This window comes from Puma concolor, chromosome D4 (assembly GCF_028749965.1).
Source record: "Puma concolor isolate L17-30 chromosome D4, mPumCon1.1.hap2, whole genome shotgun sequence".
Lineage (NCBI taxonomy): Eukaryota > Metazoa > Chordata > Mammalia > Carnivora > Felidae > Puma > Puma concolor.
This window is the reverse complement of record NC_141679.1, coordinates 87,263,560-87,290,284: the sequence shown is the minus strand read 5'-3', so window position 1 is coordinate 87,290,284 and position 26,725 is coordinate 87,263,560. Positions and strand designations below refer to the sequence as shown.

Genomic DNA, 26,725 nt, shown 5'->3' with positions numbered 1-26,725 from the left:
AGAGAGAGAAATACCCCATCCGAGCTAAGTCTGGCAGCCAGGCCCACCCTGCTTCCTGTTAGAGCAGTCTGAGGTTACTCATGGTCACAGCTGAGGAGCCAGCCAGGCCTTGAGAACTCCTTGGCTGGTCTTCTCCTCTGAAATCCCCTCCTGGGGTCAGGTAGGCACAGGATCTTCCCCTGTGGAGCAGACCCAGCTAGGATCAGCAAGGGGGACACACCCCACAGTGTGGGCAGCACAGCTTGGCCCTCTAGCGCCTGTGCTCCAGGGTCAAGACTGTAGTCAAATGAAGAAATCAGAAATTTGAACCCTCAGTTACATGTCTGGACTCAACTCAGCCCCAAGTCCATTCAGTTTCTGTCTCCAAATGCCTCTCAAACCCATCCTCTCGTTTTCTCTCAGCTCTGAGGTTCTGCCTTCATCATTTCTTGCCTGGATCAACACAAGCCTCCTCGCCCCTGTTTCCCATATGCTCTCCTCCACACTACCTACCGTGAGAGCAAGCTTCTTACAACAAACAACAAGTCTGGGTCACTCTCCTGTTCAAAATGTGTGAGTGGCTCCCCTCCTTACTCTGGCCTACAAGACTCTGCAAGATCCAGCCACCACAGGCCTTCCAGCTGTATCTCTTGCCCTCTGCCTCCCCCAGATCTCAATGCAGCCAGATGAAGTAGTCAGGGCTTCTGTGGGCACCTCACTCTGTTTTCCTGGCCTCTAGAGGCTCCCTCTGCATGGGCCCTGCCTAACTCGGGGCACGCATCCCGCTATGGCTTGGATAACTTTGTGTGAGAAGCCTCATGGTTTCGCCCTCGTCCCTGCATCCACGCAGCTCCTCCAGGCCCCTGTACATCCACTATCACAGTTCTCATCTACCAGATTTGTTGCTGCCTGTGTCCCAGGCTGCTTCTTCACCTGATCCTTGGCTTAGAGAGGCTCGGAGGAGAGGGCCACCACTCACACAGCTGGGAGCAGATTGCCCCTTAACATTTCGGGGCTGAATGAATGAACTACAATGTGTTCAGAGTCTGGGAGGTCCGAGGCTCTAGAAGCGGTCTCTGCATCCAGGGGAGTTAATGTAGTCAGAGAGACCAGCCATAACTATCTAAGAAGCTAGCCGACAACAAAAGGCTTGGAAAAGCAGGTTGGGGGAGAAGCTGGGTCTAGCACGGGTTGCGTGATGAACTGCTCCAAGTCATTCCTTCGGCTAAGCCTTTGCAGACACTTCCTTCTCAGTGTTCGGAACTAGATTCCCAGGCGAAGAACCTGCTTGGTCTAGTCCTGGCCACCTCTCTGGGTGTTTTTTCTGAAAAATGGATTCACTACCTCTGGGCTCGATTTAGTGTCTAACGAGTTCAAGTCTCGGGGGGGGGGGGGAGGGGGGACGCTGGAGGGCCATTACAGCCATAGTGTTCGTATAGTTTCTTTTCATTGTTTCTTCTTTTCTTCCGCTCGCGCCCTCCTCCTCACCGGACCAGCCTGGGCTTCCCGCCCCGCGACCTCCCACCGCCTTCTCGGGGGGCCCTCTCCCCTTCCCTTCTCCCGGCCTAGTCCGAGGAGGCGGGTCCAGCCGCGCGGCGCACCAATCCAAGCGTCTTGGGCCGCCTCTGCCTCCCGCAAGTCCCGCCCCACGCTGCCGTCCCCCAGTCGCGCTCCGCGCCCGCCCCGCGGGGTCGCCCAATCGCGGGCAGCCTGGGCCGCCGGTGCCCCGCCCCTCCCGCGCTCGGCGGCGGCTCCGCGGGCGGCCGCGCTGGGCCTCAGCATTCTCCGAGTGGCGCCGCACAGCGTCGGGCCCGGGCTGCCGCGTCCGGAGCGCAGGCGGCGGCGCTGCTGCTCGCGGGGTGCTGGGCAGAGTTGGCGAGCGAGGCGGGTGCCACCGGCCGGCCGGAAAGGCGCCTCAGCTCCGCCGGGGCCCGCGGCGCGGGACCCAGGACCGAAGAGGAGGCGGCGCCCCGGCTGCCCGGGCCTGGTGCCCGCCCGGAGGGGGCCGCGGCCGGCCGTTCCCGGCCGGGAGTGTCCCCGTCGCGCCTCCCGGAGAGGCCCCCAGAGCTCCCGGTCGCCCCCTGGGGGTGCCCTCAGCAGCCCCGGACTCACCTGCTAGGGCCGCCCGCTCCCAGGTGCGGGGGCGTGTGCGCGGCGAGGGCGCCTCCCCCGGCCGCCAGCGGGGCGGGGGCGGGGCCGCCCGCCGCCCTCGGCCTCCCCGGTCCGCCAGCCGCGCCCGGTAGCGCGGCTGAGAGCTCCCCGGGGACCGCGGTGCGGGATGCTGCCCTCCAGCGCGGCCGGTCTCTCGCCGCCCGCCACCCCTACCCCTGCCTCCTGGGCCATGCCCCGCTGTTTACATGCCGGTGAAGCCCCCGGCCACTCCGAGCCCCTCCGAGCCCCGGCTCCCCGACGGTGAAGCCAGCCGGCCCGAGAACTGGACTGGTCGCTCAGACCTGGGCCCTCCGGACTCAGATCTCCGCCCGCTCGGCCGCCTTCGCCACCATCTGGGCGGGATCCGGCTCTGATGTTTTGAGGAGGGGGTGTGGTGTAGGGAAAGGAATCCTGGGGATTTCTGGCTTCCCCCCTTTTTTGGCCTTCGGGGCTTCAGACTCAGGGAACTCGCTCATGGCTTTCTTGATGAAGAAGAAGAAATTCAAATTTCAAACCACTTTCACCCTGGAGGAGCTGACTGCGGTCCCCTTCGTGAACGGAGTCCTCTTCTGCAAAGTCCGGCTGCTGGATGGCGGGGATTTTGTCAGCTTGTCGTCAAGGTAGGAGTTGGGGCAGTCGCGCCTGCAGGGGAGGGGGATGATGAGCCAGATCTAGTCACTTGGCACGTGGAAGCGCCCTTGTGGGCCCAGGGAGTTCTGGGGATTATGTGTGTCTGGGGCAGGTTTGCACAAGGCAGGGCTGAGTGATCTGGGAGGTCTGGGCCTGAGAAGCTGGCAGGGTGCCAGGCACCCGTCTGCAGGTGACCAGCTGGTTAGGTGGGGGTTCATTCTTTCAGCCCGTCTTGGGGCCCTGCATGCCGGCCCATTCCTCAGACTTGCACAAAGAGCCCACCAGGGTTTGTGCCTGGAAGGGCTGAGGCAATCAGGAGTATTCCAGGCCACCTTGCACCCAGCTGGCCGCTTGGGCTGTCATATGATTTAGAGACTGGGCCAGCCACAGGTTCCCAGGCACTCCTGGTCTGGATGGAGGGAGGTGGCTAGGTTTTGGCCTGCCCAGCCCTCTCTGAGTGACTGTCCTCTTTTGGCTGGGGCTGGGTTGTTTTGCATTGCAAATGCCCTTGTTAAGGAGGCTGCCACTCTCTCAGAAAGAGGCCCAATCCAGTTTGGTTTTGTGTTCTTCCCCATCCTGCAGGTCCAGCTGTCCAGCTCATTGCTGAGGGTGACTGAGTTCCCAAGCTGCCCCCACTGAATGGGCCCACCTGGGATTACATAGTTTGGGCCTGTGGTGGGGAGAGTGTTTCTGAGTCTGGCAGATGGGGGTTTGAGTCCTGGATCTGTCACTTTCTGGGCCCAGTGCAGGTCTCTGTAAGAGTTGTGGAGAAGTTTCAGTAGATAGAATGCAGTACCAGGGCCTGGGACATGTGCCTAGGACATGCTGGTTCCCTTCCCTGGTCTGTCCCTTTGCTCCTCAGACCTCCTTGTGGGCCCAGTTGGCTGGAGCTGCTTCGTGGTTCTGCAATGGAGAAACTGAGGCCCAGAAAGAGGAAGTAAGGGCTTTCCAGGGACCTCACAGGAGGTAGTTGTCAACTTGGCCTATTTGGAGACCTGTTGGATGAATCTGGTGATCTGGGAGGACGGGTGCGGGGCGTGGGGTAGGGGGTAGGTGGGCATACAGCCTAACCCAGATTTAGGAATCTCTGGTGTGGACAGGGTGGGGTGCCTTTTCTCTGCACTTGGGCCCACTTAGGCCCGGAGGCTCCCCAGTCTGCCAGGAATTGCTTATCTGAGGAATTCAGAGAAGGGCTGCCCTTTGCTGTGGGGGCTGGTGGCGGTCCTCCGCTGCCTGGGAAGCCTGTGATCCCGTGGCCACCCACATAGCAGCACAAGGTTTCGGGGATGGGGTTGTGCTCAGAGCTAGGGCCTGTGGTCGGCCACTCACGGCCGGGTGACCTTGGGCGAGTTCCCTAACCTCTTGGATTCCAAGAACCAGCATTTGTTGGTGCTGTGCTGCCTGTTTTATTAGCACTTCTTCCTTAATTCCTTGACTATGCCATGGAGCCGGGTCCAGGTGGGGAGGGGGCGCTGTAGGATTTTTATCCCCATTTTACAGAGGTGAAAACTGAGGCTCAGGGAAGGAGTGATTTGCCTGAGCAAATACAGCAGAGCCCAGATTCAGAGTTGGGGTGTGCTTTTAACCACTACCCTCTTCTACCTTTGAGCCTTTGTTGCCTTGTCTGTGAAGTGGGAGAAGTCACACCTGTCCCTAGAGTTGTGAGGATCATGGGTAATGTCTGTGCCTGTTGTTGCAGCAGTTGTAGTTACTTATGGCAGAGGGAGGGGTCCAGGCCCCAGGCCCCAGCCGTCCTGTGTCTTGGAGGGACCAGCTGGAGTCAGCAGAGGGTCTATATGTGAGCAGGGTATTGGATCCCGTTGAGGAACCGGTATTCAGCCCCAGACTGAGGTCTCCTCCCAGGCACTGGGGCCACCGTCACCCTACCTGGCCCGTCAGCCTTTCCATTGCCATAAAGCTGCCTCCTCATCTAGGAAGCTCTAGAAAGTTCTAGGTTTTGGCCCACAGCATGTGGATTTCACCCTCTGCCTCCCCTTCTTCCCTCCTGGCAAGGAGCCATGGATTCCCTGAACCCAGCCGAGCCCAAACAACTTTTCCCAGCCCTCATCCTGGATGAAACCTGAGAGGGTTGTGGAGGGAGGAGCTGACGTTGAGCCCCCAAGGCTGGACGCTTAGTGAGCTCTGGGTACCTGTCTGCTGCTGGGCAGGTGTGGCTGAAGAGAGCAGACAGTGATGTTGGGACCTGAGGCTGCTTTAGAGCTGCTTTGGCTTCTGCCCAGGAGATAGGGGTTCCTGGGCTCCTTTCACCTCCACTCCCATCCCACCCATCCTGTTCTGCAGTCTGGGAGCCCCGCCTCACAGCCCACCCTTCCAGATGGCCAAGGCCCCATTGTTTTGGAGTTCGAATAGGGTCAGAGGTGATGAGACCTGCTCAGATCCTGGGCCCAGATCCAACAGCATACGCTTCCCAACCCCAGGGACCCCTGGGATGGCCCAGAGACTGCTGGTGGCGGCATGGGGGTTGTGTGAGTGAGGCAGGCCTGAGGCCCCACCCCTGCAGCACCCGCCTTCCTAGCTGGAGTGTTTCCTTATGTTGGGTGCCATGGCAACAGCCGGGTACACAGCTCCAGCCTGACCCAATTTGAGCAGGTAGAACAGGTGGTATGTCGCGCTGTTCCCCAGCCTCAGCCTTCTGAGGCCTCCTTACGAACAGTGACGCTCACAGCTACCATATTCCGAGGGCCGGCGCTACGTGCCCGGTGCCGTGCTCAGTGTTCTGCAAGCGGTATGTCCGCTAATCCTCTTGGTCACCCGGAGGGGCACCAAGGCCGGAGAGGTGAAGTCACGTGCCAGTCACCCATCTGGTAATGCAGTTGGGAAGATAACCTTTTTATCATTAGGGTTTAAACTGCCTTTGATGTGTACTTACTGTGTGCCAGGGACCTGCCGAGCACCTTGGATGTGTGATCGGTTGAGCCCTGGAACCGCTCCATGAGCTGATGAGGAAACTGGGGTCAGGACACCTGAAGTGATGGGCCCGTGTCACTCAGCTAGGGAGTGGCAGGGCTGTGATTTAAATTGGGCAGGCCCAGCTCCGAAGTCCTGCCTTGCCTTGGTAGCAGAGGGCTGGAAGCAGCTACAGCCCATGTGATATCCTCAGACTTTTGAAGAAGGTTCTTTTTATTGGGCTGGGTCCAGATTGGGAAAGTCCAGATTTGGATACTTTCTAGGCACCAAGCTAGGTCCTGTGACATCTGAGGAAAAGGGGCCCTAGGGCCACAGGTGGGGGTGAAGCTAAAATCGCTGCTGTGGATTTGGGGCCAGGCATGGGCTGGCACTGGGGCAGAGTAGGCATTTGCCAAGGTCCCTGCCTGGAGGCCTTCCAGGCAGATGCATCCAAATGGCATCTGGAAGGCTTTCCCGGGGTCCTGGGAGGGATGCCGAGGTCCCAGCCAAGTCTGGTGAGTTGGGAGGCAGCAGGTTGGGCCGTGGTCTCTCCAGGGCAGGGTGCAGGCTTCCAGCCTTGAGCCAATCTATCCTTCAGGCAAGAAGAATCCCAAACATCCCGAGAGGGCTCTGTGCCCGGTTGGCACGGGTCCTGTGGCCCAGCCCATGCACGTGCTGGCGGTGCCAGGGGAGGGAGGGAGAGGGAGGCGCTGATTTACCTTATAGCAAGTCCTCTCAGGAGGAGAGCACCTCCTTAGCCGAAGGGTTGGGGGGCTGGTGCAAATGAGGAGGAGGAGTTGCTGGGCCTGACTGCTCCTGGCCTTGAGGGCCCAGCCGAGGGGCAGGGGAGCAGTGCGGCCTGGTTTGCCCATTAGGATGATGGCTCTTGGCTGCTGAGTGGAGAAGACACAAGGGGGCCTGACCAGCACCCTGTAAGGGCCAGTTGGAATTGGCTGAGCGGGTTTTGCTGGCCCGGCTGCGTGGTGGCAGGGAGAGAGAGAGAAGAGTGGGCAGACTGGAGGGAAGGTTGGCAGGCAGAGTGGGCAGGTGGGTTTCCTGGTCCTGAAGTGACTGGCACCACTATTGCTTAGTGGCTGCTAGAAGGTGGAAGTTCAGAGGGTGCACAGTGGCCAAATATTGCTGGGGTTTGGCTGCCCCATACTGTGCTCGGATAGTTTTTGACAGAGTAAAAATCCAGACTTTCGGTTTCTTTTAAGTTGGGTATCTGGCAACAGTGCCGCGTGGCAGCATTTGGCCCAAGGGGCTTTGCGACTGCCTTCTCCACGGGCTGCCTGCTCTAGGCTCCTGACCCCACTGTACACCCTTGGACTTCTGCCATAGTCTGTCTCCCTCACGTTACTAGGTCCTGCCTGGTCCCCGGGGCCTCTGCAGAAGGCCTTCCTTGTGCGGGCTGGGGGGCATGAGGAGGCAGACACTTGCGGAGAGAGGTCCTGCTGGCGAGCCATAAAGGCCACCCCAGGCAGCCGGGCTGTGGCACCAGGCCAGCCGTTGGGTCAGACCGTGCTGCTGGTGCCCCTGGTGAAGCCTGAACCTGTCCAGCCTGTGCCTGGCCTTGGTGTCTGCTCCTTGGACCTGGCCTTTGCTGCCAGCTGGCCACACCTTTGGCAGGTGCCACCCTGGCAGCCCTGCCGCCTGTCTCCCAGCCTGGCAGTGGCAGAGCCCTGACCTGAGGCGATCTGAGTCTCCGGAGCCAAGGCTATTCCCTGAGGCCTGTTCCTCACTTCAGGCTCTGTCCTGGTAGCCACTCTGGCCAGGGGTTCTTAGCAGCGATGACATCGTGTGTCTGAGGGCCCTGAGTGCCCTTGAACTCGGCTTGTTCGGTACCTGGAAGTCCTGACTTGCATTTGGGAAGCCTTTACTGAGCCTTGTGACGGCCACTGGTTTGTCTGCTCACGTGCCTCAGGAGCCTGAGGACTCAGCGTATGGAGTCTGGTGACTGCCATGGGGCGACCGTGCGGTCACTTGCCTGTTGCCGGGGATGGGCAGTACAACACCATGGCAGCCAGTATGCGTTTATCTTCATCCTGACAGACAGCCACGGCAAGGTTTGAGCAGGTGACAGACATCGGATTTGCTTAGAAAGTGACCTGTAACTGGGGCGCCTGGGTGGCGCAGTCGGTTGAGCGTCCGACTTCAGCCAGGTCACGATCTCGCGGTCCGTGAGTTCGAGCCCCGCGTCGGGCTCTGGGCTGATGGCTCAGAGCCTGGAGCCTGCTTCCGATTCTGTGTCTCCCTCTCTCTCTGCCCCTCCCCCGTTCATGCTCTGTCTCTCTCTGTCCCAAAAATAAATAAACGTTGAAAAAAAAAAATTTAAAAAAAAAAAAAAAAAGAAAGTGACCTGTAACTTAACATGAGGTGGGGGCAGCGGGGGCGTCTCTCTTCATTATCCATCTTGCCTGGCCAGTGCTTCTAGTTGTAGAGACACCAGACCAGCTCCCAGGGCTTCAGATGTGCCCTGTGACCCGACGTCTGTCATCTCCTGGGCCTTCTGGCTCTCCGTGAGGTCACACCATGCCGTTGGTGGCCTTGGTGAGGCCTTAAACTGCCCAGTCTGTGCCTGGCAATGGTGTCTGCTTAGGGCTGTGGTTGCAAACCTGTGGTCTCCGCTCTGAGCCATTTTTGGCACCTTGGGCTTGGAAAAGCGCCCACGTGCAGGCTTGGAGTCGCCATCCCCCCGTCCCTACCCAGATGTCAACTGAGAGTGGCCAGCCAGCAGCCCCCTCAGCCAACTTGGTTCAGCGGTCAGGAGGAAGCAGCTCTGATGGAGGACTTTGCGTGTTCGGTCAGGCTGGTGCCTTGCCCCTGCTGTAGGACTGGGAAGGACATTCCTGTCCTGCCTCTTGCTGCCTGTGTGACCTTGGGCAAGGGACTTAGTCCTTTAGACCCTACCAAGTGGAGCTGGTTGTGCCTGCCTCGCAGTGTTCTTGGGAGGACGCAGTGAGATAATGCCTGTCAAGCGTCCAGCTTGGCTTCTGGCACATGCTAGAAGCACAGTGCACACTGCAGTCCATCCTCCCATCCCTGGACTGAGTCACAGCGGTGGGCTGGGTGCACACCTCAGTTCCTACCCCCTTTGCCCACTGGTCCTGTGGCAGCTGGCACTTGTTTGTGGGCCAGGACTGACCGGAGTGCTGTGGAGAGAGCGCACTTTCCCCAGGGGGCTCTCTGCCTTCCAGAAGTGGGGGAGTGGGCGAGGAGCACATTTAGTGTCTAAGGGGCGTGCTAGCATGCTGGAGCACAGGGTCTCCGGTGGGTCTCCGTGACCGTGCCTTTCCTTTTTTTTTTAGTTTATTTATTTTTTAAGAGAGAGAGAGAGGGCAGGGGAGGGGCAGAGAGAGAATCCCAAGCAGGCTTCTTGCTGTCGGCACCAAGCCTAATGTGCAGCTCGAACCCAGAAGTACTGCGAGATCATGACCTGAGCCGAGATCAAGACTGGACACTTAACCGACTGAGCCACCCAGGCGCCCCAGTGGGTCTCTGTGCTTTTTTGCCCCCATTGGTTAGAACCTTGGGGTGCTTGGCTCTGAGCCAGAGAGAGCTGGGGCACTCTCCCCAGGAGGGCCTGGGCTGGGGTGGGGTGGGCTCCTGCCTGCGGGAAGGGACCCTCTCCACGGCCAGCTTTGGAACCCACTCTGACAGGCTGAAGATAGCCCCCCCCCACTCGAGGTGGAGGTCCCCGGTGTCAGACTCTGGAGACGGGAGCGGGTGAGGAAGCCAGGGGCCCCTCAGTGGGTGGGAGGCCCCTGGTGCTCCCCTGGCTCCCACTGGACCTCACTCTTCTAGCTATTTGTTTCTGCAGTTACTTTGACCTCAGGCTCCCTTCCCCCACTGCTTCACTCAGCTAAACTCCTGCTCAGCCCAAGAGCCACCTCCTCTGGGAAGCCCCCCCTGGATTCTTTTGTCCTGTACACCCACTATGGGCCCTTATCTTGGGACACTATAGGCTGTGTCCCTGTCTCTTCACTTCTTCCCCGGACTGGGCAGGAGTGGCCTCCACTGCATCTTAGTCCTGGGACTTGCTGCTGTTGGTCGTTGCTGGCACGGGGCTGGGACTTTTCTCTCTTGGCACCAAACCAGCGTGGGCACTGATGGTGCCGGATCGTGTGCCGGATCGTGTGCCGGCCACTGCCAGCTGCTTGGGTCCAGCCCCTCCCCACCCCGGGGCCAGAGGTATCAGTCCGTGTCAGGAGCAGCCCTCACCCGCATAGCGGGCAGCTGGGCACCACCATGGGCTCAGAGGGTGTGATGGAGAGGCAGCTGGGGGCACTGATGGGTTGTGGGAGGTGGGGATGCTCCTGGTGGGATGCGGAGGACGAGGGGGTTGGGGCCCGCCCCGGGCTCTGCTGTTGGACCTTGGCAGCTGCTCGCTGGCTCTGGGACTGTGGCCAGAGGCCTTGTCCTCTCAGCCTTGGTTTCTTCCTCCATGGTGTGGGGGTGCTCATACGGGGGCGGGGGACTACCTGTTCAGCACAGGGCCACGTACCTGGCAGCCAAACACAGATGAAACTTGCTGAGAGGGGAGAAGGTGCATATAGCCCAGGGCTCGGGAGGGCTCTGGGAAGGAAGGCAGAAGTCTGGGCCCTGTTTGCAGGCCCGGCATCTTCTCCTCCTATTGCTTCCTCTCTGCAAGCAGACACGCGGGGGCAGCACACCTGCGGCCCTCAGTCCCTCAGGGATAATTTCCTGAACACCTTCTGTGTGTAGGGCCCGTGGTGGCTCCTGGGGGTAAAGTCCTACAATCACAGCCCTCCCCCGCCACACACAGGAAGCGATGCTGGGTTTGGTCCCAGTGAGGAGTGGGCAGGTGGTGGGGAGAAGAGCACCCTGGGGTGGTGGGAGGGCGAGGGCAAGAGTGCTGAGCAGGGAGGAGCCAGTGGCCTGGGGGCTTGGAGTGGCAGGAGGCCATGGGAGGAGGGGGTTGGACCTTTCCCAGGCAGGAAGCCGGTGGAGGAGTCAGATCGCTTAGGACCAGGGGCAGCCATGGTGTTGACCGCCTGGGGCTCCAGTTTGCAGAAGGGGAGGTGGCTTTCAGCTGAGAGGGCAGCTTCCCACCTCGGTCATCATGGAATGGTTCAAAAACAAGGCTCGAGCCTCCACCGCTGCCCCTCACAACCAGGACGGGCGTCACAAACGACATTGAGGGAAGGAAGCAGACAGGAGCACGTTGTGTGATGTTGTTTATATAAAGGTCAAAAACAATCTGATTCAAAACCCACCTGATACAGGTCAGGATGAGGTTATCTTTGCCGGGTGGCTGTCATGCCTGGGAGGGACTTCTGAGGCCTGTCCTCTTCCTTGGGGGCTGGTTACAGGGCTGTGCTGAGACTCTGGGAGCTGAACACTGAGGATGTGTGTGCACACATGTGTGTCAGCAACAGCCGTGAGACCTCCCACGCCTTCGGGAGTGCTGGGCGCCTCTAGACAAAACTGAAGCTCCTTCTTGGGTGCCTGGAAGCCTGGAGGAGGTCCTCAGTCTTGCTGGAAGGGCGGTCTGAACCGTCCTGACCTGATAAGCATCGCTCCTGTTTACGAGGCCATAACTCATCTTGGCAGCTGCCAGCGGTCTTCTCCGGCTGCAGATTTTCCTTCTGCTGCTCGCAAACCCCAGCAGGGGCTTCTGGACCACAGGGCTTGGCAGTTCAGAGGGAGGAGTGGCTCTTGAGGCTGCCAGACCACGGGATCTCGCTAAGCCTTGCTTTCTTCATCTGTGAAATGGGGTGATAAGCTATTTGGTGTGGGATTAAGTAGATTAACACCTGTTGTGTACCCAGCATAGCCCCTGGCACAGAGTACGTGCTCAGCGAAGGCTGGCAGTGATTGGTATTAATCCAGGGCAGTTATTGGAGGGGATCCACGGGTGGGACAGAAAGGAAAAATCCACGTTCCTCCATTTCTCCTTTTAACTGTCTCTCTTCTCTCTTCCTGTTTTTCACCCAGTCAGCAAACATTTGTGATTCGAGCCAGGCTACTGCCCTGATCCTGCACTGGGCACTGGGCCCAGCAGTGGCCAAGACAGCCATGGCCCCTGACCTGGGGGCCCATGAGCCGGGGGAGACCATTAGTCGCAACCATGCTCAGAGAAGTACTGAGCACCGAGGGGGAGGGGAGGCATTGGCTTCTCCCTCCTGCTCTGGCCCTGACCCATTTTTTGGGAATGGCCCTTTGACTGACTGGGTACTCTCTGTGAATGCCAAGAGAAGGCTCCAGCCCCTTCTGAAGATTTTGAGTTGGCTGAAGAGGAATCACATGGACATGAGTGAGAATGGCCATGCCCGGTTTGGATGCAGACAAGACTGATGCCCAGGCTTATTCGGGGGGTATCTTCAGCGTCCCCCTCAGGCCCAGCTCAGTGTAGCTAATGCTCAGTTAATGTATATGGCATAAGTGAATGACAGAGGCAGTGATTGGCCCAGGGTCAGAGCATGAGTCTGTAGGAGAATCAGGTGTCAAGGAGGAGGTAGAGAATGGTGAGTGATGGCCTCATGGTCCCACCTGACCCTGAGCTTTCTGTCCTGTGGTTAGAATCTCGGAGAAATGCTGAAGATGGCTGGTAAAACAGGTCTGAGTCTGTGAGGAGACATGACTCTGAGTCTGAGTGGTCTCTGAGAATTCCTTGGTCACTTCAGAAGACCAGGGAGCCATGTGCGGGGCAGTGGGAACAGCTGGGGACAGATCCAGAGGTAGCGATAACTCTCGACACCTTGGACTCTGTGGAGAACCAGAGGACATAGCCCAGCCACAGCTGGGAGGCCCTCTTCCTGGAGACGGAAAGAGCATTGCACGAAGGCCCATGGCAGCCCTTGTTGAGAGCAGGGCTGTGAAGGTCACTGATTTAGTCATTGGATACTTACTGAGTACCTACTATGTGCCAGGTGTCATCCCAGGACTCAGAAGCAGCAGTGAGTGAGACAAAGGCCCTGCGTCCAGGAGTCCCACGCTCTGAGACACAGGAGCCTTGTTTTGTTTTCACCTAAGACCCAGACCCAGAAGAGGAAGTGATTTGTCCAGCTACAGTAGTTGGGGGAAGGGTGCTTACCTGGAAGGCCTAGCGGGGTTGGATAGGGGCTCAGAGGACAGGGACACACCCGTGACTCACTTACGTCCAGCCATTCAAGGAACAGGACTCTGGGGATGGGATTCCCTCCCCCCTGTTTGTCTTCCTTGGATGATTCAAACGCCACCCAGATGTGAGTCAGCCAAGAGCAGCCTGGGCCACCTGCCGGGTTCAAGGCCTGGGGAAATATCCAGATATATGGTCCTGGGGTGGGCAAGGGGAGGCTCAGTTAGGAGCCTGGCTTCCTGCTTCCGACGGTTGCAGCCACATCCCCCATTCCATGTGAGTGCCCTCTAGGGGTGGGCTCGTGAGGTCAGGCTTGGTGGGCCAGATAAGCACCTCCTGTGTGAGCGGAGGACTTCTTGAGAGTTTGCTCATCTGTGAAGTAGGTGGCGGTCGTGCCTGCAGAGAGTTAATGCTTCAGTAGCACCTGGCACGTATGCCTGGATACCTAGGAAACAGGAGCCAGGCTGGGTCACACTGGGTAGTGGGGTGCATGGGATTGGATCAGCACTTGGTCAAAGCTAGCAGTCTACTTTGGACCCCTTCAATGGCTCTGAGAACGAGAGGGAATGGCCCACCGTTGTCAGTTGAGAAGAGCGTCCATAGGCCCTCGCCTGAGTGGTGGGGAGGCCACCTACATGGCCTGACTGGGTGCAGAAGGCTGGGGCAGAGAGGCTATGTGCCTGTGTCTGCAAAATGGGGAAGCTGGCACCTGCCCGCTTTTGGGGTTTTGATCCAGCTCAGGGTTGTGGGGCTGATGAATGGCAGGATTCAAACTCAGGTGCATGTGAGTCCAGAATCCTACTCCTAACCCTGACGCTTCCCCACTAAGCCTGAGTGGTTTGGCTGACCCCCTACCCCTTTTCTGATGTGGAGTTTCTGAAGCCCCCAGGGGGCTGTCCATTCTGTACTTCCATGGGTCACTTGCTGATGCCAGCCTTTGCTCCTGGGCCAGCAGCAGGACTCCTATTGGCAGGGGAGCAGAGAAGAGGTCTCGGGGCGGCCGGGGGCCCCCTCCCTCCACCCGCCCGCCCCCGCCCAGCACTCCGGTGTCAGCACAGAGTGGCTGGCTTCTAGGAACTGGCTGCCGCCTCACCCTGTCACTGGCAGTGTCAGAGCCACAGCAAGCTGCTTCCCAGCACGCGGCCCTGAATTCCTGGCAGGAGCCCGATGCCGCTGGGCTGCCACGTTGGCCACGTTGCTGGGATGGGAGCTCGAGCGCCTCACAGCCCCTGGATGGACGCCTTGGCTGCTCCCTGGGGTGGGCCCCTCCCCGGGCGGCTGTGCTGTCTTCTCTTCGGGGAAGCGCAGGCAGATGTTGTGGATTTAAATTGTTTCCTTATTAGACTCTCGCCTCTCCCGGCCTGGGCTGGGTTTCATCAGCCGGGAACCTGGGTTGCATCACTGCGACCGACCGCTCGTTCTTCCAGGAACCCAGCAAGGGCTGGAGATGATGGAGTGGGTGTGGCTGAGGAGGAGCAGGCTGGGCACCGTGACAGCACCCCCTTCCCCGGGGCTGCTGGACCAGCTGGGAGGGACTTGGGGGTGCAGCCTCGCTCTGCTTACCTGTCATTGTAGGGGCTAGATGGGAAGAATCCAGGGGCCAGCGTTCTCAGGAACCCAGGAGCACAGCTGGGGCTGAGGGGTCCCTGGGGTCCCACTCAGTCCTTGCGGATGTGCCCTCTCTTAGGTGGGGGCCCAGCTCCTGCATCGGAATCACAGGAGGGCGTGTTCCAAAAGTTCGGCCCGAGGCCTGCAGCAGTGGTTCTTCACGGGGTGACTTTGTCCCTGGGGAGACAGCTGGCGATGTCTGAAGACAGTTTTGGTGGTCCCAGCTGGCGTTGTACTCCCGGCAGGGTGCTGCTGAATATCCGACGATGCACAGGAGACCCCCACCCCCCACCCCCGCCCCCACAACCCAGAATTTCCATCTCGGGATGGCAGTGGTGCTGAGGTCCAGACACCCTGCATTCTGTAGCTCTGGCAGGGCCTGGGAATCTGCGTGACGAGCCAAGGAGTTTGCGGTGTTCACTCAAGTCTGAGAAGCCCTGTCCTATGGGGCCTTGCCTGTGGCCACGACTGAGCCACTCCCTGCCAGACTGGGGTTCCGTGCTGGCGGGCGGCGGTGGTCATGAGCCGGAGGTGCAGAAGAGGCCAGGCGGCTGGGAGGGCGAGGTGCTGAGGCTGGGCGTGGGGTCACACCGGAGGCTGTTCCATGGGCTGCCCCACTGATACCCCGGGTTCCCTTCTCCTGACTCTCTGCTCCTCTGGTGACTGCTGGCCGTGCCGCATCCTTGCTCCAGCTCCAGGGGGAGGCAACGAAGGGCCTAACTGGTTCCCATCTGCAAGGACCCTGGGGGCCATGGACAGCCTGTGGCCAGGAGGTGGCTCCCACCGCACCGATCCCTCGTCACCTGAGTGACGGGGACGCCGGGGCTGCTAAGGCTCTGGGATCTTGCTGCACTTCCTGGGTCGTGATGCTGGTCTGGGCCGGGTGCCGGGGACGCGGCAGTGAGCCGACTTTGGGGAACTGTGGAGCCTGGCCTCTGAGGTGTCTCCTGCTGGGAGTCCCGAACTTCTCTGAGGGGCCGAGGATGGGGGCTCACTTCAACCTGGCCCGCCACTCCTCACAGCCTTCAAGTGGCTGGGGCCCGGGAAGAAGCACTTCCCGCCTCCCAGGTCCACTTCCTGCTTTTGAGGGGAACGGACACGGGGAAGAAGTGAATCTGTGCCGTGATGTCGGGCCGCCTCAGACTAGCATCCCACCCTGTTGTTCTGTGAGTTGGGACCTATCCTGCCCTTCTCTGGACCTCAGTTTCTTCATCTGTAAATTGGCAATGATAATGGCACACGCCTCATGGGATTGTGGTAAAATTCGGTTGGTCATGTATATGAAACACTCTCCTGTAGGGGCGCCTGGGTGGCTCAATCGGTTGAGCGTCCGACTTCAGCTCAGCTCATGATCTCACAGTTCGTGGTTCAAGCCCCGCGTCGGGCTCTGGGCCGACAGCTCAGAACCCGGAGCCTGCTTCAGATTCCGTGTCTCCCTCTCTCTCTGCCCCTCCCCTGCTCACGCTCTGTCTCTGTCTCAAAAATAAATAAAAACGTTTTTAAAAAATTAAAAAAAAAAAAAAAAGAAACACTCTTACTGTAGAACAAGCTCAGTGAACAGGATCTGATTTTACTATTGATTAAATTAAAGATGAGCCTGGAGGGGTGCGGGGGAATGTGGTCTAGAGTGAGAGTCGCACTCTGCTCAGCTCTGTCCTGGGCTCTGGGGAGATAGTGGTGACAGGTGAAATGCCATCATCATCTGCGTGAGGCCCCAGTGGTGGCCAGCTGCCTTGGTCTCTGACACACGGCAAGGCAGATACTAGGAAGACGCAGCCACCCGCACCGTGTTGACAGAATTCTCTGTGTTCCCCGTCCAGCTGATCAGGAGGAAGGAGCTGGACACGGCACCGCGGAGTCACCCTGTGACAGCCTCAGGCGGTGGGCAGTGTCACCCTTCTGCAGATGAAGAAGCCCGGGCTCCCTGAGACAGACCTCCTGGGGTCACTCACCAACCTGATCCCGCCCCTCCCTGGCCTTGTCCTATCTCTTCCTGGAAGCCACCCCTTTCCCTCTGGGTCTTCCTGGGCCGTTCCCATGACCTAGGACATCTCATCTAATCTTCACCTGGCCAACCTCACCTTGAGGTCCCAGCTCTGGTGTCACTGCCCCAGACCGGGTCAGGCCCCTGTCTGCACTCTCGGAGGCTGGTGGCAGTTATCGGTCACTTGTGTAGTATCTGTCTCCCCCACTCAACTGGGGACTCCCTCAGGAGGACTGCTCCCGTAGTGTCCCCACACCCACCCGGGGCCTCGTGCCAAGCCAGCACCCACAGTAAGTCTTTGTGGATACGTAATAGAGGCCCTGGGATTTGGGGCCAGGGGGGCTCCAAGGGAGTTCTGCTGGCCTGATGACAGCAGCCTGGTGTGGTGCTCTGTCCTATTTCAGGACAACCCAGAAATAACAGAATTCTGCCACTGGGATGGCCACAGTAGGCTGCGGTGGGTGGAGGGCTCACCCTGCCTCCTGGGATTTGGACGTCTAATTGTATATCTTAAAGCTAAAAACAAAACTCCCCTGAAAACCCAGTCTCTGTAATTACCTATCCCTGGCAGCATGGCTCTGGGTACTCATGCCTGAAACCCTAGGCTTGGGGGGTGAGGGGCGCCTGGTCCTGAAGGAGGGCGAGTGTGGGCCCAGACCTTGAATCAGGGAGATGATTTTGCCTTTGACCACCCCTTCTGATCTCACGCCCTTTTTGCATTTCTCGGTTTACATTTCGATCATAGAAATGATTCTTGGACAGAAATGAAGAAAACGGTCTTGGTCCCTCATCCCACCCCAGCCAGACCTGCTATGAGCTCTCTCCTTCCTTCGACCTGTCCCCTCATGCCAGCACACAGATGAATGAGAATGAGCCCCTTGCCCAGAAGCCCGGAGTCCAGGCTTCTGGATAGCTCCTCTCTAGGCTACATCGTCTTTTTAGTTCCATTTTCCCACCTATCCTGAGCCACGTCAGCAGGACAAGCAGAGGGGACGCACAGTCCTGTATGGTTTTTATTTTCTTTTAAGTTTATTTATTTATTTTGGGGGGGGGTGTGGAGAGAGACCATCCCAAGCAGACCCTGCACTGTCAGCATAGAGTCCGATGCGGCGCTTGCAACCTTGAGATCACGACCTGAGCGGAAATCAAGAGTTGGCGCCCCAGTCCTGTTTTCTTAACGAACATCTTATTTTGACTTTTCTCCCTAGATGTTCGTTGGTTTTAATTCTTTCACACTCCCCATCTTTCCGAGACAGGCGCTCACTGTGCCTCCTGTCACTGCCCATGTACGCGGAGGCCAACGGTGCCTAGCCAGGCCCGGTCCCTGTCCCCGGGGTCCACAGTCCATCGAGGTCATAGCAGTGTCACGTGGCACTCACCTGTCAGGGTCCTAGCCACCCATCAGGGGTCTCGCGTGGGGCCTCTGCTATTGCCGGGGCTCGTTCGCCACAGTGGCTTTGTGGCCTCAGACGTCACTGCAATGCTGAGAACTCCCAGACGAGTTCATTTCTCCCTAGTTGTGCTTTTAAAAAAAAGCCACCTTGATAGTTCCAGTTCGGAAAGAAAAGGACACAGTTGCCCTTCCCCTCATGTCGTCTCTTTGTCCTTCCCTACGCACCTGTGCACACGTGGACGTCCATGATCGACGGCACCTCTCCACGGCTTGGAAGCTTGGGGCCATGACCCCCTCTCCAGTTTCGCCCCCACCGGCCCCCTTGCTTACTCTGCTCCAGCCACACTGGCCTCCTTGGCTTTGTTAAACATGTCAAGGGGCACCTGGGTGGCTCCAACTCTTGATTTCGGCTCAGGTCACGAGCTCACGGTTCGTGAGTTCGAGCCCCACATCGGGCTCTGCGCTGACAGTACAGAGCCTGCTTGGGATTCTCTCTCCCTCTCTCTCTCTCTCTGCCCCTCCCCTGCTCGTGCTCTCTCCCTCTCTCTCTCTCTCTCTCAAAATAAATAAATAAGCATTTTTAAAAAGTCTCTTAAACATGTCAGGCACGCTCTCACCTCAGGGTCTCTGCACTTAAGCTCTTCCTCCTGCCTGGACGGCTTGTCCCCAGTGCCTGGGTCACTCTCACCTCCTTCAGCTCTTTGCTCAGATGTCACCTTCCCTGGGCACCTTTCTCTCACGCTCTCTCCGCCTGGGCACTGCCTGCTTCCCCACCTGGTCCCCTTTTTCCTCCACAGCACTTAGGCCACCATCTGATAGGTGTCTCCCCATTTTGTCGGTCTCCTACTACCCACTGCCAGACTGTAAGTCCCTGGAGGGCAGGAATTTCTGTTTCGTTCGATGTTCGTATCCCCAGGGCCTTCAGCTCTACCTGGCAGCTACCAAGTAGTGCTTAATAAAAGTGCTTAATAAAAGGTTTATGAGTGAATCAAGTCCCTGAGACTTCCACAAGCCTGGCCAGCTCCCCCCTGGGGCTCATGGCAACTGACTTGCTTGACATCCTCATTCCTGCCTTTTTTATGAACAGCCCTCCCCTGCCCCTGAGCCTGTGTTCATCTCCCTCCATCATCCCTCTCCTGAACCTGTGACTCCCTTGCACCCGACTAGGGGTGCCCGAGTCCCTCTCTCCAGAGGTGGCCGTAGGGCCGAGTCCTGGCTGGGCCATCTCTGGCTCTGTGACATGGGCTCTGGACACAGGCGTGCTCCTCACAGCTCTGCGACTATGGGTGGGTGACTCAACCTTTCTGAGCCTCACTCAGCGAGGATTGGCCACGATAGCATGCAACTTTCAGTGTCGAAGGGCTCCAGGTAGCACATGGCAGGCCCTCGGGAAATGGCCGCTGCTGGGTGTTTATTTTACCCTCCCTGTGCCCTCCTGGGGTGGGCCAGGGCGGAGGTGTGAGCCTCTCCCGTGGGAGTGGTGGCATTTAATAGTGTGTATTTAGAGCCCTGTGGAAACAAGGGGGTGGCCCAGCACTGATTCCAGTGAGCCCTGTCCTGGCCCATCTTCCTGCGGAGGGAGAGGAAGGCGCCTGTTACCTGAGCCTGGGAGGGCACCACGTGGCTTTCTCTGGTTCGGCCTGGCAGGCCCACAGGAACCCGGAGAGGGCCTCAGGCTTCCTGGCCGCTCGTTCCCAGGGCAGACTCACAAAGGGGCAGGGAGAGAGCCTACAATCCGATACCGGCTTTTGTTCCCAGACACTAATCCTAATTCCTTGGGGTGTTTCAACATGCCCGACACTGTGAGCGTTCTCCTCAGGTCTCCAGCAGCTGCTTCCAACGCCTGGGCTGAGTTGAGTGGAGGGGGGGTGAGTGGAGATCTGAGGGTCCACGTGGAAGCCATGGCCGGCCCCCAGCTTCCCATTTCAGGCTTGGGCCTCTGGCTGCTTTCCACCCTTCCACCCACCTACTCCAGGGTTGCTCTCTGCCTGTGCCTAAAGCCGTCGTGGCAAGACAGAGGCACCGTCAGAATAAGATTCAAAGACCTCACCCGGGCCCTTGAGGCCCCTCATGACACCTAACCCCCTGCTCCCTCACCAACCACACCCCCTCTGTTTTCTCCATTTTTCTCTCTTTATCCGGCCTACCGTGTTTTTTGGTTTTTCACCTGTTTAAAGCACACATTTCAGTGGCTTTTAGTCTCTTGACAGTGTTGTGCAGCCATCAGCACAGTCAATTTTAGAACATTTTCATCACCCCCAGACGGAAACGTCATACCCATTGGCAGTCCCTCGCTATTTTCTCCCGAATCCCCTAGCCCCTGGCAATCACCAACCAGTCTTTTATCTCTTAGCGATTTGCCCATTCTGGACATCTCATCTAAGTGGGATCACACAACATGCAGTTCTTTGTGACTGGCTTCTTTCATTTAGCATATCACAAGGTTGAGCCACGGGGTAACAGGTGTTAAGTGCTTAATTTCTTCTGATTGCTGAGCAATAATTCCACTGAATGGATAGACCACGTTTAATGGATTCATTCACCGGTTGATGGATATTTGGGTAGCTTTCGCTTTTGAGCTGTTACGAATATCGCTGTATGCATTCATGCACAATCTGTTTTTTGTGGACATATGTTTCATTTCTGTTGGATATACACCTAGGAGTAGCATTGCTGAGTCATAAGGTAACTCTGAGTTGAATGTTTTGAGGACCTGCCAGATTGTTTTCCAAAGGGGGTGCACCGATTTACATTCCCACCAGCTGTGTAGGAGGGTTCCAGTGTCTCCACCCCCTCGCCATCACTTGTTATTATCGGTCTTGATTATAGCCTTCCCAGTGCGTATGAAGTGGTAACTCGTTATAGTTTTGATTTGTGTGTCCCTGATGGCGAATGATGTTGAGCAGCTGCTCATGTGCTTGTTGGCCATTTGCGTATCTTCTTTGGAGAAATGTGTGTTCAGATCATCTGCCCATTTTTAAATTGGGTTGTTTTTCACTGTTAAGTTGTAAGCGCCCTTTACATATTGGTTGGCGACAATTCCCTTGTGATGTATCTGGTCTGCAGATAGTTTCCTTCATCTGTGGGTTGCCTTCTCACTATTGATTTATTTTTAATTATTTCTAATGTTTATTTTTGAGAGAGGGAGAGAGAGCAGGGGAGGGGCAGAGAGAGGCGGAGAGACAGAATCCAAAGCAGGCTTCAGGCTCTGAGCTGTCAGCACGGAGCCCAATGCAGGGCTTGAACTCATGAACTGTGAGATCATGACCTGAGCCAAAGTTGGACGCTTAACTGATAGCCACCCAAACACCCCTAATGTTTGTTTATTTTTGACAGAGAGAGAGAGTGCGCGCGTGAGCGCACGCACGCAAGTGGGGGCAGGGCAGAGAGAGAGAGGGAGACACAGAATCTAAAGCAAGGCTCCAGGCTCTGAGCTGTCAGCACAGAGCCTGACACAGGGCTTGAACCCATGAACCACAAGATCATGACCTGAGCTGAAGTCAGATGCTTAACTGACTGAGCCACTGTCTCACTTTCTTCATGGTGCCCTTTGAGTCACAAAAAAGGCTAATTTTGATGAAATCCAGTATTTCTTTTTTTTTATGTGCCTATACATTTTTTTAATGTGTCTTCAATATTGAGAAAGCTGTTTCTTTTTTTTATTTATTTATTTTTTTTTTTTTGAGAGAGAGAGTGTGTGTCAGCAAGGGAGGGGCAGAGAGATAGGGAGACACAGAATCTGAAGCAGGCTGCAGGTTCTGAGCTGTCAGCACAGAGCCTGACAGGGGGCTTGAACTCACGAACCACGAGATCATGCCCTGAGCTGAAGTCGGATGCTCAACCAACTGAGCTACCCAGGCGCCCCTGAAATCCAGCATTTCTATCTTTTGTTGCCTGTTCTTTTGGGGTCCTATCTGAGAAACCCTTGCCTAATTCCGGATCACAAAGATTTATCCTATATTTTTTTGAAGACTGTCATAATTTGGGCATTAAAAAAAAAGTTTTTATTTATTTATTTTGAGAGAGAGAGAGCGGGTACACAAGCTGGGGAGGGGCAGAGAGAAGGAGAGAGAATCCCAGGCAGGCTCCACAGTGTCAGTGCCGAGCACGATGCGGGACTCAAACTCACAAACGATGAAATCATGACCTGAGCCCGTCAGTCAGATGCTTAACCACCTGGAACCACCCAGGCGGTTAAGGGTCTGAGCTCTTAAATTTAGGTCTTTGATTCATATTGAGTTAGTTACTGTATGTGGTGTGAGACACGAGTCCTACATCATTCACTCGCACAGGAATATCTCATTGTCCCGGCAACTTTTGTTAAAGACCACCCTCTTTCCCTACTGGCAGGCACCCTTGCTGAAAACCAATTGACCATAAACGTGAAGGTTTATTTCTGAGCTCCTAATTCCATTCCGATGATCTAGGTGTCCATCCTTAGGCCAGAACCATCTTTTCTTGATTAGGGTGGCTTTGTAGAAGTTTTGCAGCCAGAGACATTGAATCCTTTGATTATGCTCTGTTCCACTTTTTCTAGATGCTTTGACTATCCTGGTTCCTTAAATTTCGAAGGTTTAGGGCCAAGGTGTCAAATTTCTACAAAGAAGCCAGCTGAGATTGTGTTAAATTTTTAGATCGATTTGCTAGTATTGTCACACCAAGATTAGATCTTTTGAAACATGACTGTAGGATGTGTTTCCATTTATTTAGATCTTCTTGAATTTCTTTCAATAATGTTTGGTAGTTTTCAGAGAATATATTTTGTACTTCTTTTGTTAAATTTGATTCTATTTATTGTGTTCTTTTTGGCTTTTCTGTAAATGGAATTATTTCCTTCATTTCATGGTGGATGTTCACTAGTATATAGAAATAATGGATTTTTGTTTACTGATCTTGTATCCTGAAACCTTGCTAAACTCTTGTATTCTGATAGCTTTTGGTGGATTCTTTGTGATTTTCTTTTTTTTATTTTTTTTTATTTTTTTTTTCAATGTTTATTTATTTTTGGGACGGAGAGAGACAGAGCATGAACGGGGGAGGGGCAGAGAGAGAGGGAGACACAGAATCGGAAACAGGCTCCAGGCTCCGAGCCATCAGCCCAGAGCCTGACGCGGGGCTCGAACTCACGGACCGCGAGATGGTGACCTGGCTGAAGTCGGACGCTTAACCGACTGCGCCACCCAGGCGCCCCACTTTGTGATTTTCTACATACAAGCTCAAATTATCTGCCAATAAAGGTAATTCTAGTTCTTTCCGCCCACTACCATTTCTTTTTCTAGTTTGCTTGACCTCGTTTTTGTCCCACCACAATGTAAGCTGGTCACTGCGGTGGTCCCAGTGTGTAGGACAGGGACTGGCACATATTTGAATGAATGGGTGGAACCAGCATGGTTGCGGCAGGGGCTGCTCCCCAGCCCGGGGCCCCTGCTCCCCCTGTGGCACCCGCTTCTTGAAGGTCCCTGCCACGTCTGCTGGGGGTTGGGCACTCTTCTCCCTCCCCCTCGTCTCTAGCCCCAACCTTTTCTGTTTGTGCCAGTACTGGGGCTGCAGGGAGTCGCTGGAGCTCCCCTTCCTAACAAGGTCAGAGCACGTTGGGGACAGTCCCTCTGGACCCCCAGTGTCTTCATCACGCAAGACACGTCTCACGGACCTCCCCAGGCTGGGGCCTTTGAGGGACCTACTGATGCCTCCTGGTGCCCACAAGTCAGCGGGTGGCGTGCCTGTTTTGCCCATGAGGGTGGAGAGGTCGAGCTCTCGCTGAGTCACTCAGTGATCTGAGGGCCGTGAGCCCAGGTCTGCCTGACCCAAGTCCTGTTGTCCCTCGTCACGGCCCCGACAGGATGTAGGAGAAGCCTTGTAGAGTCCGGAGGGGGCTCCTCAGAGAGGCTTGGCGCAGGGGTTTTCATAGCCAAGGAAACCAAAGTATATTTGTTCCTCACTCATGCTGTTTCCTCTGCCTGGAACTGTCTCCCCCACTGGCTACTCCCCTCTCTTCATTCCTGCCTGAGCTTGAATGTCACCCCCCTGCAAGTCAGTCATCTACCCTGACTCACCCTTCCCTCCACCCCCTCCTGGTGACACTGAGTCATCACCGGGGTAACTGTCACTGTCGGTCTGTGAATAAAGTCCACCACAGGCTCAGTGCCTGACTCATACTTGTCAGTCAGAGACACTGGTGGGGTCTCAGGTACATCGCAGGGCACTGCTGGCCCCAGAACCCTGGTGGGTTCCACCTGCCAGGCCTTCCCCGGCTCTGGGGCCTGTGAACCAAGGTGATGGCCAAATGCTTTGACTGCAGTCAGACAGTCCTGGGTTCAAATCCTGCACTGTCAGTCACTGGGGATGTGATCTGGGGCAGTCTCTTGGGGTCCCAGTGCCCTCAGCGGTAGAAGGGGGTGGCATAGAGCCTACTGTCTGAGGTCGTGCGAGAAGCAAACACGACCCCGTTCCGATGATGCTCTGCTTGCGCTGACCCTCCAACCTCAGGCCCCAGTCTGACAATTAACCTGTGATCCTCGGGTCCCCCGGGGTGTAGGGCGGTCACTTCCTCATCTGTCCACGTGGCTGTTCCTGTTAGATGGGATGATGAAGCAGGAGATAATGTCTCTCATGCCGTCCCTTCCCTTCCGTGGCCACCCCTTCCTGAGCACAGGCTCTGCCAGGCGGGCTGTGGGGGGCCGGGGAGCTGTGCAGGGATGCAGACTCACCAGTGCCACCCCAGGTCCTGCCGAGCAGCCGGGAGAGGCTGGGGGAGCTCCTGGCATTGCTCTGGCTCCCAGGGCACGAAGCATTTCCCTATTAAGGGTGTGTTGCGGTTTTCGGTCTGGTGATACTTCCCAGGTGTAGCAGGAGTGCGGGCCGGAAGGCCAGACCCCCAGTTAGTGTCAGGGAAGCCGAGGACCCCAAGGTGGTGTCTCAGGCCGGTATGGTGAGAGTGACGCATGCAGCCCCTGGGGCCCACTGCTCAAGGTCAAGGCCCTGTTCTGCTGTGCCTGCGGTGGGCCTCGGGCCAGCATGCTAGCCCCCTGAGCTCCGGCGTGTGTGCATGTGGGATGGGGCTAAGGGTAGTAGCCGTCCCAGACAGCTGCTGGAAGGGCGGGCGTGATCGTGGGTCTCTGACCCTGGGAGCAGCCCCACTAAAGTGCCGTGAGAGCTGCCCAGCACGTGTGAAGTGCGATCCGAGCGCTAGACATGGCTATTATTACTATCGTTGTTGTTAGTGGCAAAGAAATGGTCTCCGAAGGCCAACTGTTTCCTGTTTGGGCGACACTGGGCAGCTCACCTCGCTTTTCGTCTGCTGGGGAAGACTGTTGTGAAGGAAGGTCGGCCGAACAGAATGGTCAGGGGCCAGTGGGAGGTAATGGCAGAGGAAGGAGCCACAGGACAAGGGGAGGGGGCAGTGCTGGGAGCAGGGACAAGGAGTAGCTGCCTCCAGCCTGACCTCACCCCTACCTTGTGTTTTTTCACTTTTAATCACTTACTATTTTTGTTTTTGCAACACTTACACAAGCATGTTCTTGTTAGGAAAACACAGTCACTCTCTGATACAAAGTAAAAAGCCAGAGCTCCCCTCCTCCCTCTACTCCCTAAAGGCCAGCCCTGTCCCTGATACCTGTGCTGACCTGCCTGCTTGTGCTCACCTGTCTGTCTGCCCTGCAGGGAGGAGGTGCGGGAAAACTGCGTGCGGTGGCGGAAGAGGTTCACCTTCGTGTGTAAGATGAGCGCCAACCCGGCCACCGGCCTGCTGGACCCCTGCATCTTCCGTGTGTCGGTGCGCAAGGTGAGGCTGGGCTCCGGGCTGGGGCGGGGGGCTGCGGGCCCAAGGCCAAGGCGGCGGGTGTGAGGCCGCTGGTCCAGTGGCTTTAGGCCCATCCCCTGACCTGTCCCCTTGAGAGAGCATGGAATGAGTCGCTCTGCCCCTTGGCTTGTCTTCCCCCCCAGCAGTCAGATTTGGTGTGGGGTGGGAGGCACCTAGGGAGATGCCCGAGATCGCTTGGATTCCCCAGTTACGCTGCTGCTTGTGTCTCTGTCTCTCTGTGCAGGAGCTGAAAGGCGGGAAGGCTTATTCCAAGGTGAGTGGGGCTGTGAAGGGATAGTGGGGTGGAACAGGCATGAGGGAAGCTCCCAGAAGAACTTCCAGCCCCTTCTCTGCCCCAAACAGGAGACACTCAGCTCTGCATGAGATGTATTGTTTTTTGGAAATGTCTTTATTGATTGTCTTTGCACTTAATATAAAGGTCCCATGTGCTTGTCACAACACAAATGGCACAGAAGTTCGGAGTGAAAAGGGAAGTTTCCACCCCCTTCCCCTGTAGGCTTCCTCCCCAGATCCCATCCTTGGGTTCGTTAAGGTCTCTCCAGACCGTTTAAGGAAAAGAAAGTTAGGAAATACACAGAGCGGCGAATAAAACATACGCGCGTGTGGGTCAGAGGAGTATGGAATGAGCTCCCCGTACGTGTACCTATGTGCACGCAGACAGTGGGATCTTTAAATACACAAAGGAGACTTGTTCTAAACAGATTCGACAGCGTGGTTTCCGCTTGCCGGTATGTGAGGCATGTTTTCACATCCTCACAAATTCCTTTTGCCATCTAACATAGGCAGCATCCCCTTGTACGGCTGGGTGCTGGGTACTCCGCCAGCCCCCGCTGTCGCACGTCTGTGTTGTTGCCATTTGCATGGCACCCCCTGGGAAAAGTGAGAAAAGGTGGCTCCGGAAGGGTCACCTCTGGCTTTGAATAAGCCTGCTCTGCCCTCGACCCCCTTTGTGGTGGGGACTCACAGCCCACCCTCTGTGGCCCCTGGGAGGCGGCCTGGTAGCAGGGGATGGGCTCAGTCCGGAGGGGAAATGCCTTTGCCTCACCTCGCCCCGCGTGGAAGGCGTGTCCCTTCCCACTGACCAGAGCTGAGGAAGCTCAGCATTCTGGGCTGTGCACTCTGCCCTGGGCAGGGTGGCTAGAACTGGGCTGTGGAAGGTGCCACCAGAGTGGA

The 26,725-nt window shown here is 56.9% G+C and overlaps 1 protein-coding gene across 2 annotated transcripts in view; it reads left to right on the top strand.

Annotated features, from left to right (window-relative positions):
* Positions 1-1,726: 1,726 nt before the first annotated feature.
* Positions 1,727-26,725, top strand: part of EEIG1 (estrogen-induced osteoclastogenesis regulator 1) — a 35,785-nt gene continuing 10,786 nt past the window's right edge. Inside the window, exons 1-6 of one of the 2 annotated variants that reach the window (XM_086684123.1) lie at positions 1,727-2,750; positions 7,360-7,368; positions 8,587-8,608; positions 13,870-14,006; positions 25,393-25,513; positions 25,776-25,805. In XM_086684123.1, coding sequence (XP_086540249.1) covers positions 2,605-2,750; positions 7,360-7,368; positions 8,587-8,608; positions 13,870-14,006; positions 25,393-25,513; positions 25,776-25,805 — 465 coding nt within the window. In that variant the 5' untranslated portion in view covers positions 1,727-2,604. The remainder of the gene's footprint in view (positions 2,751-7,359; positions 7,369-8,586; positions 8,609-13,869; positions 14,007-25,392; positions 25,514-25,775; positions 25,806-26,725) is intronic. The other variant, XM_086684122.1, reaches the window with a different exon arrangement.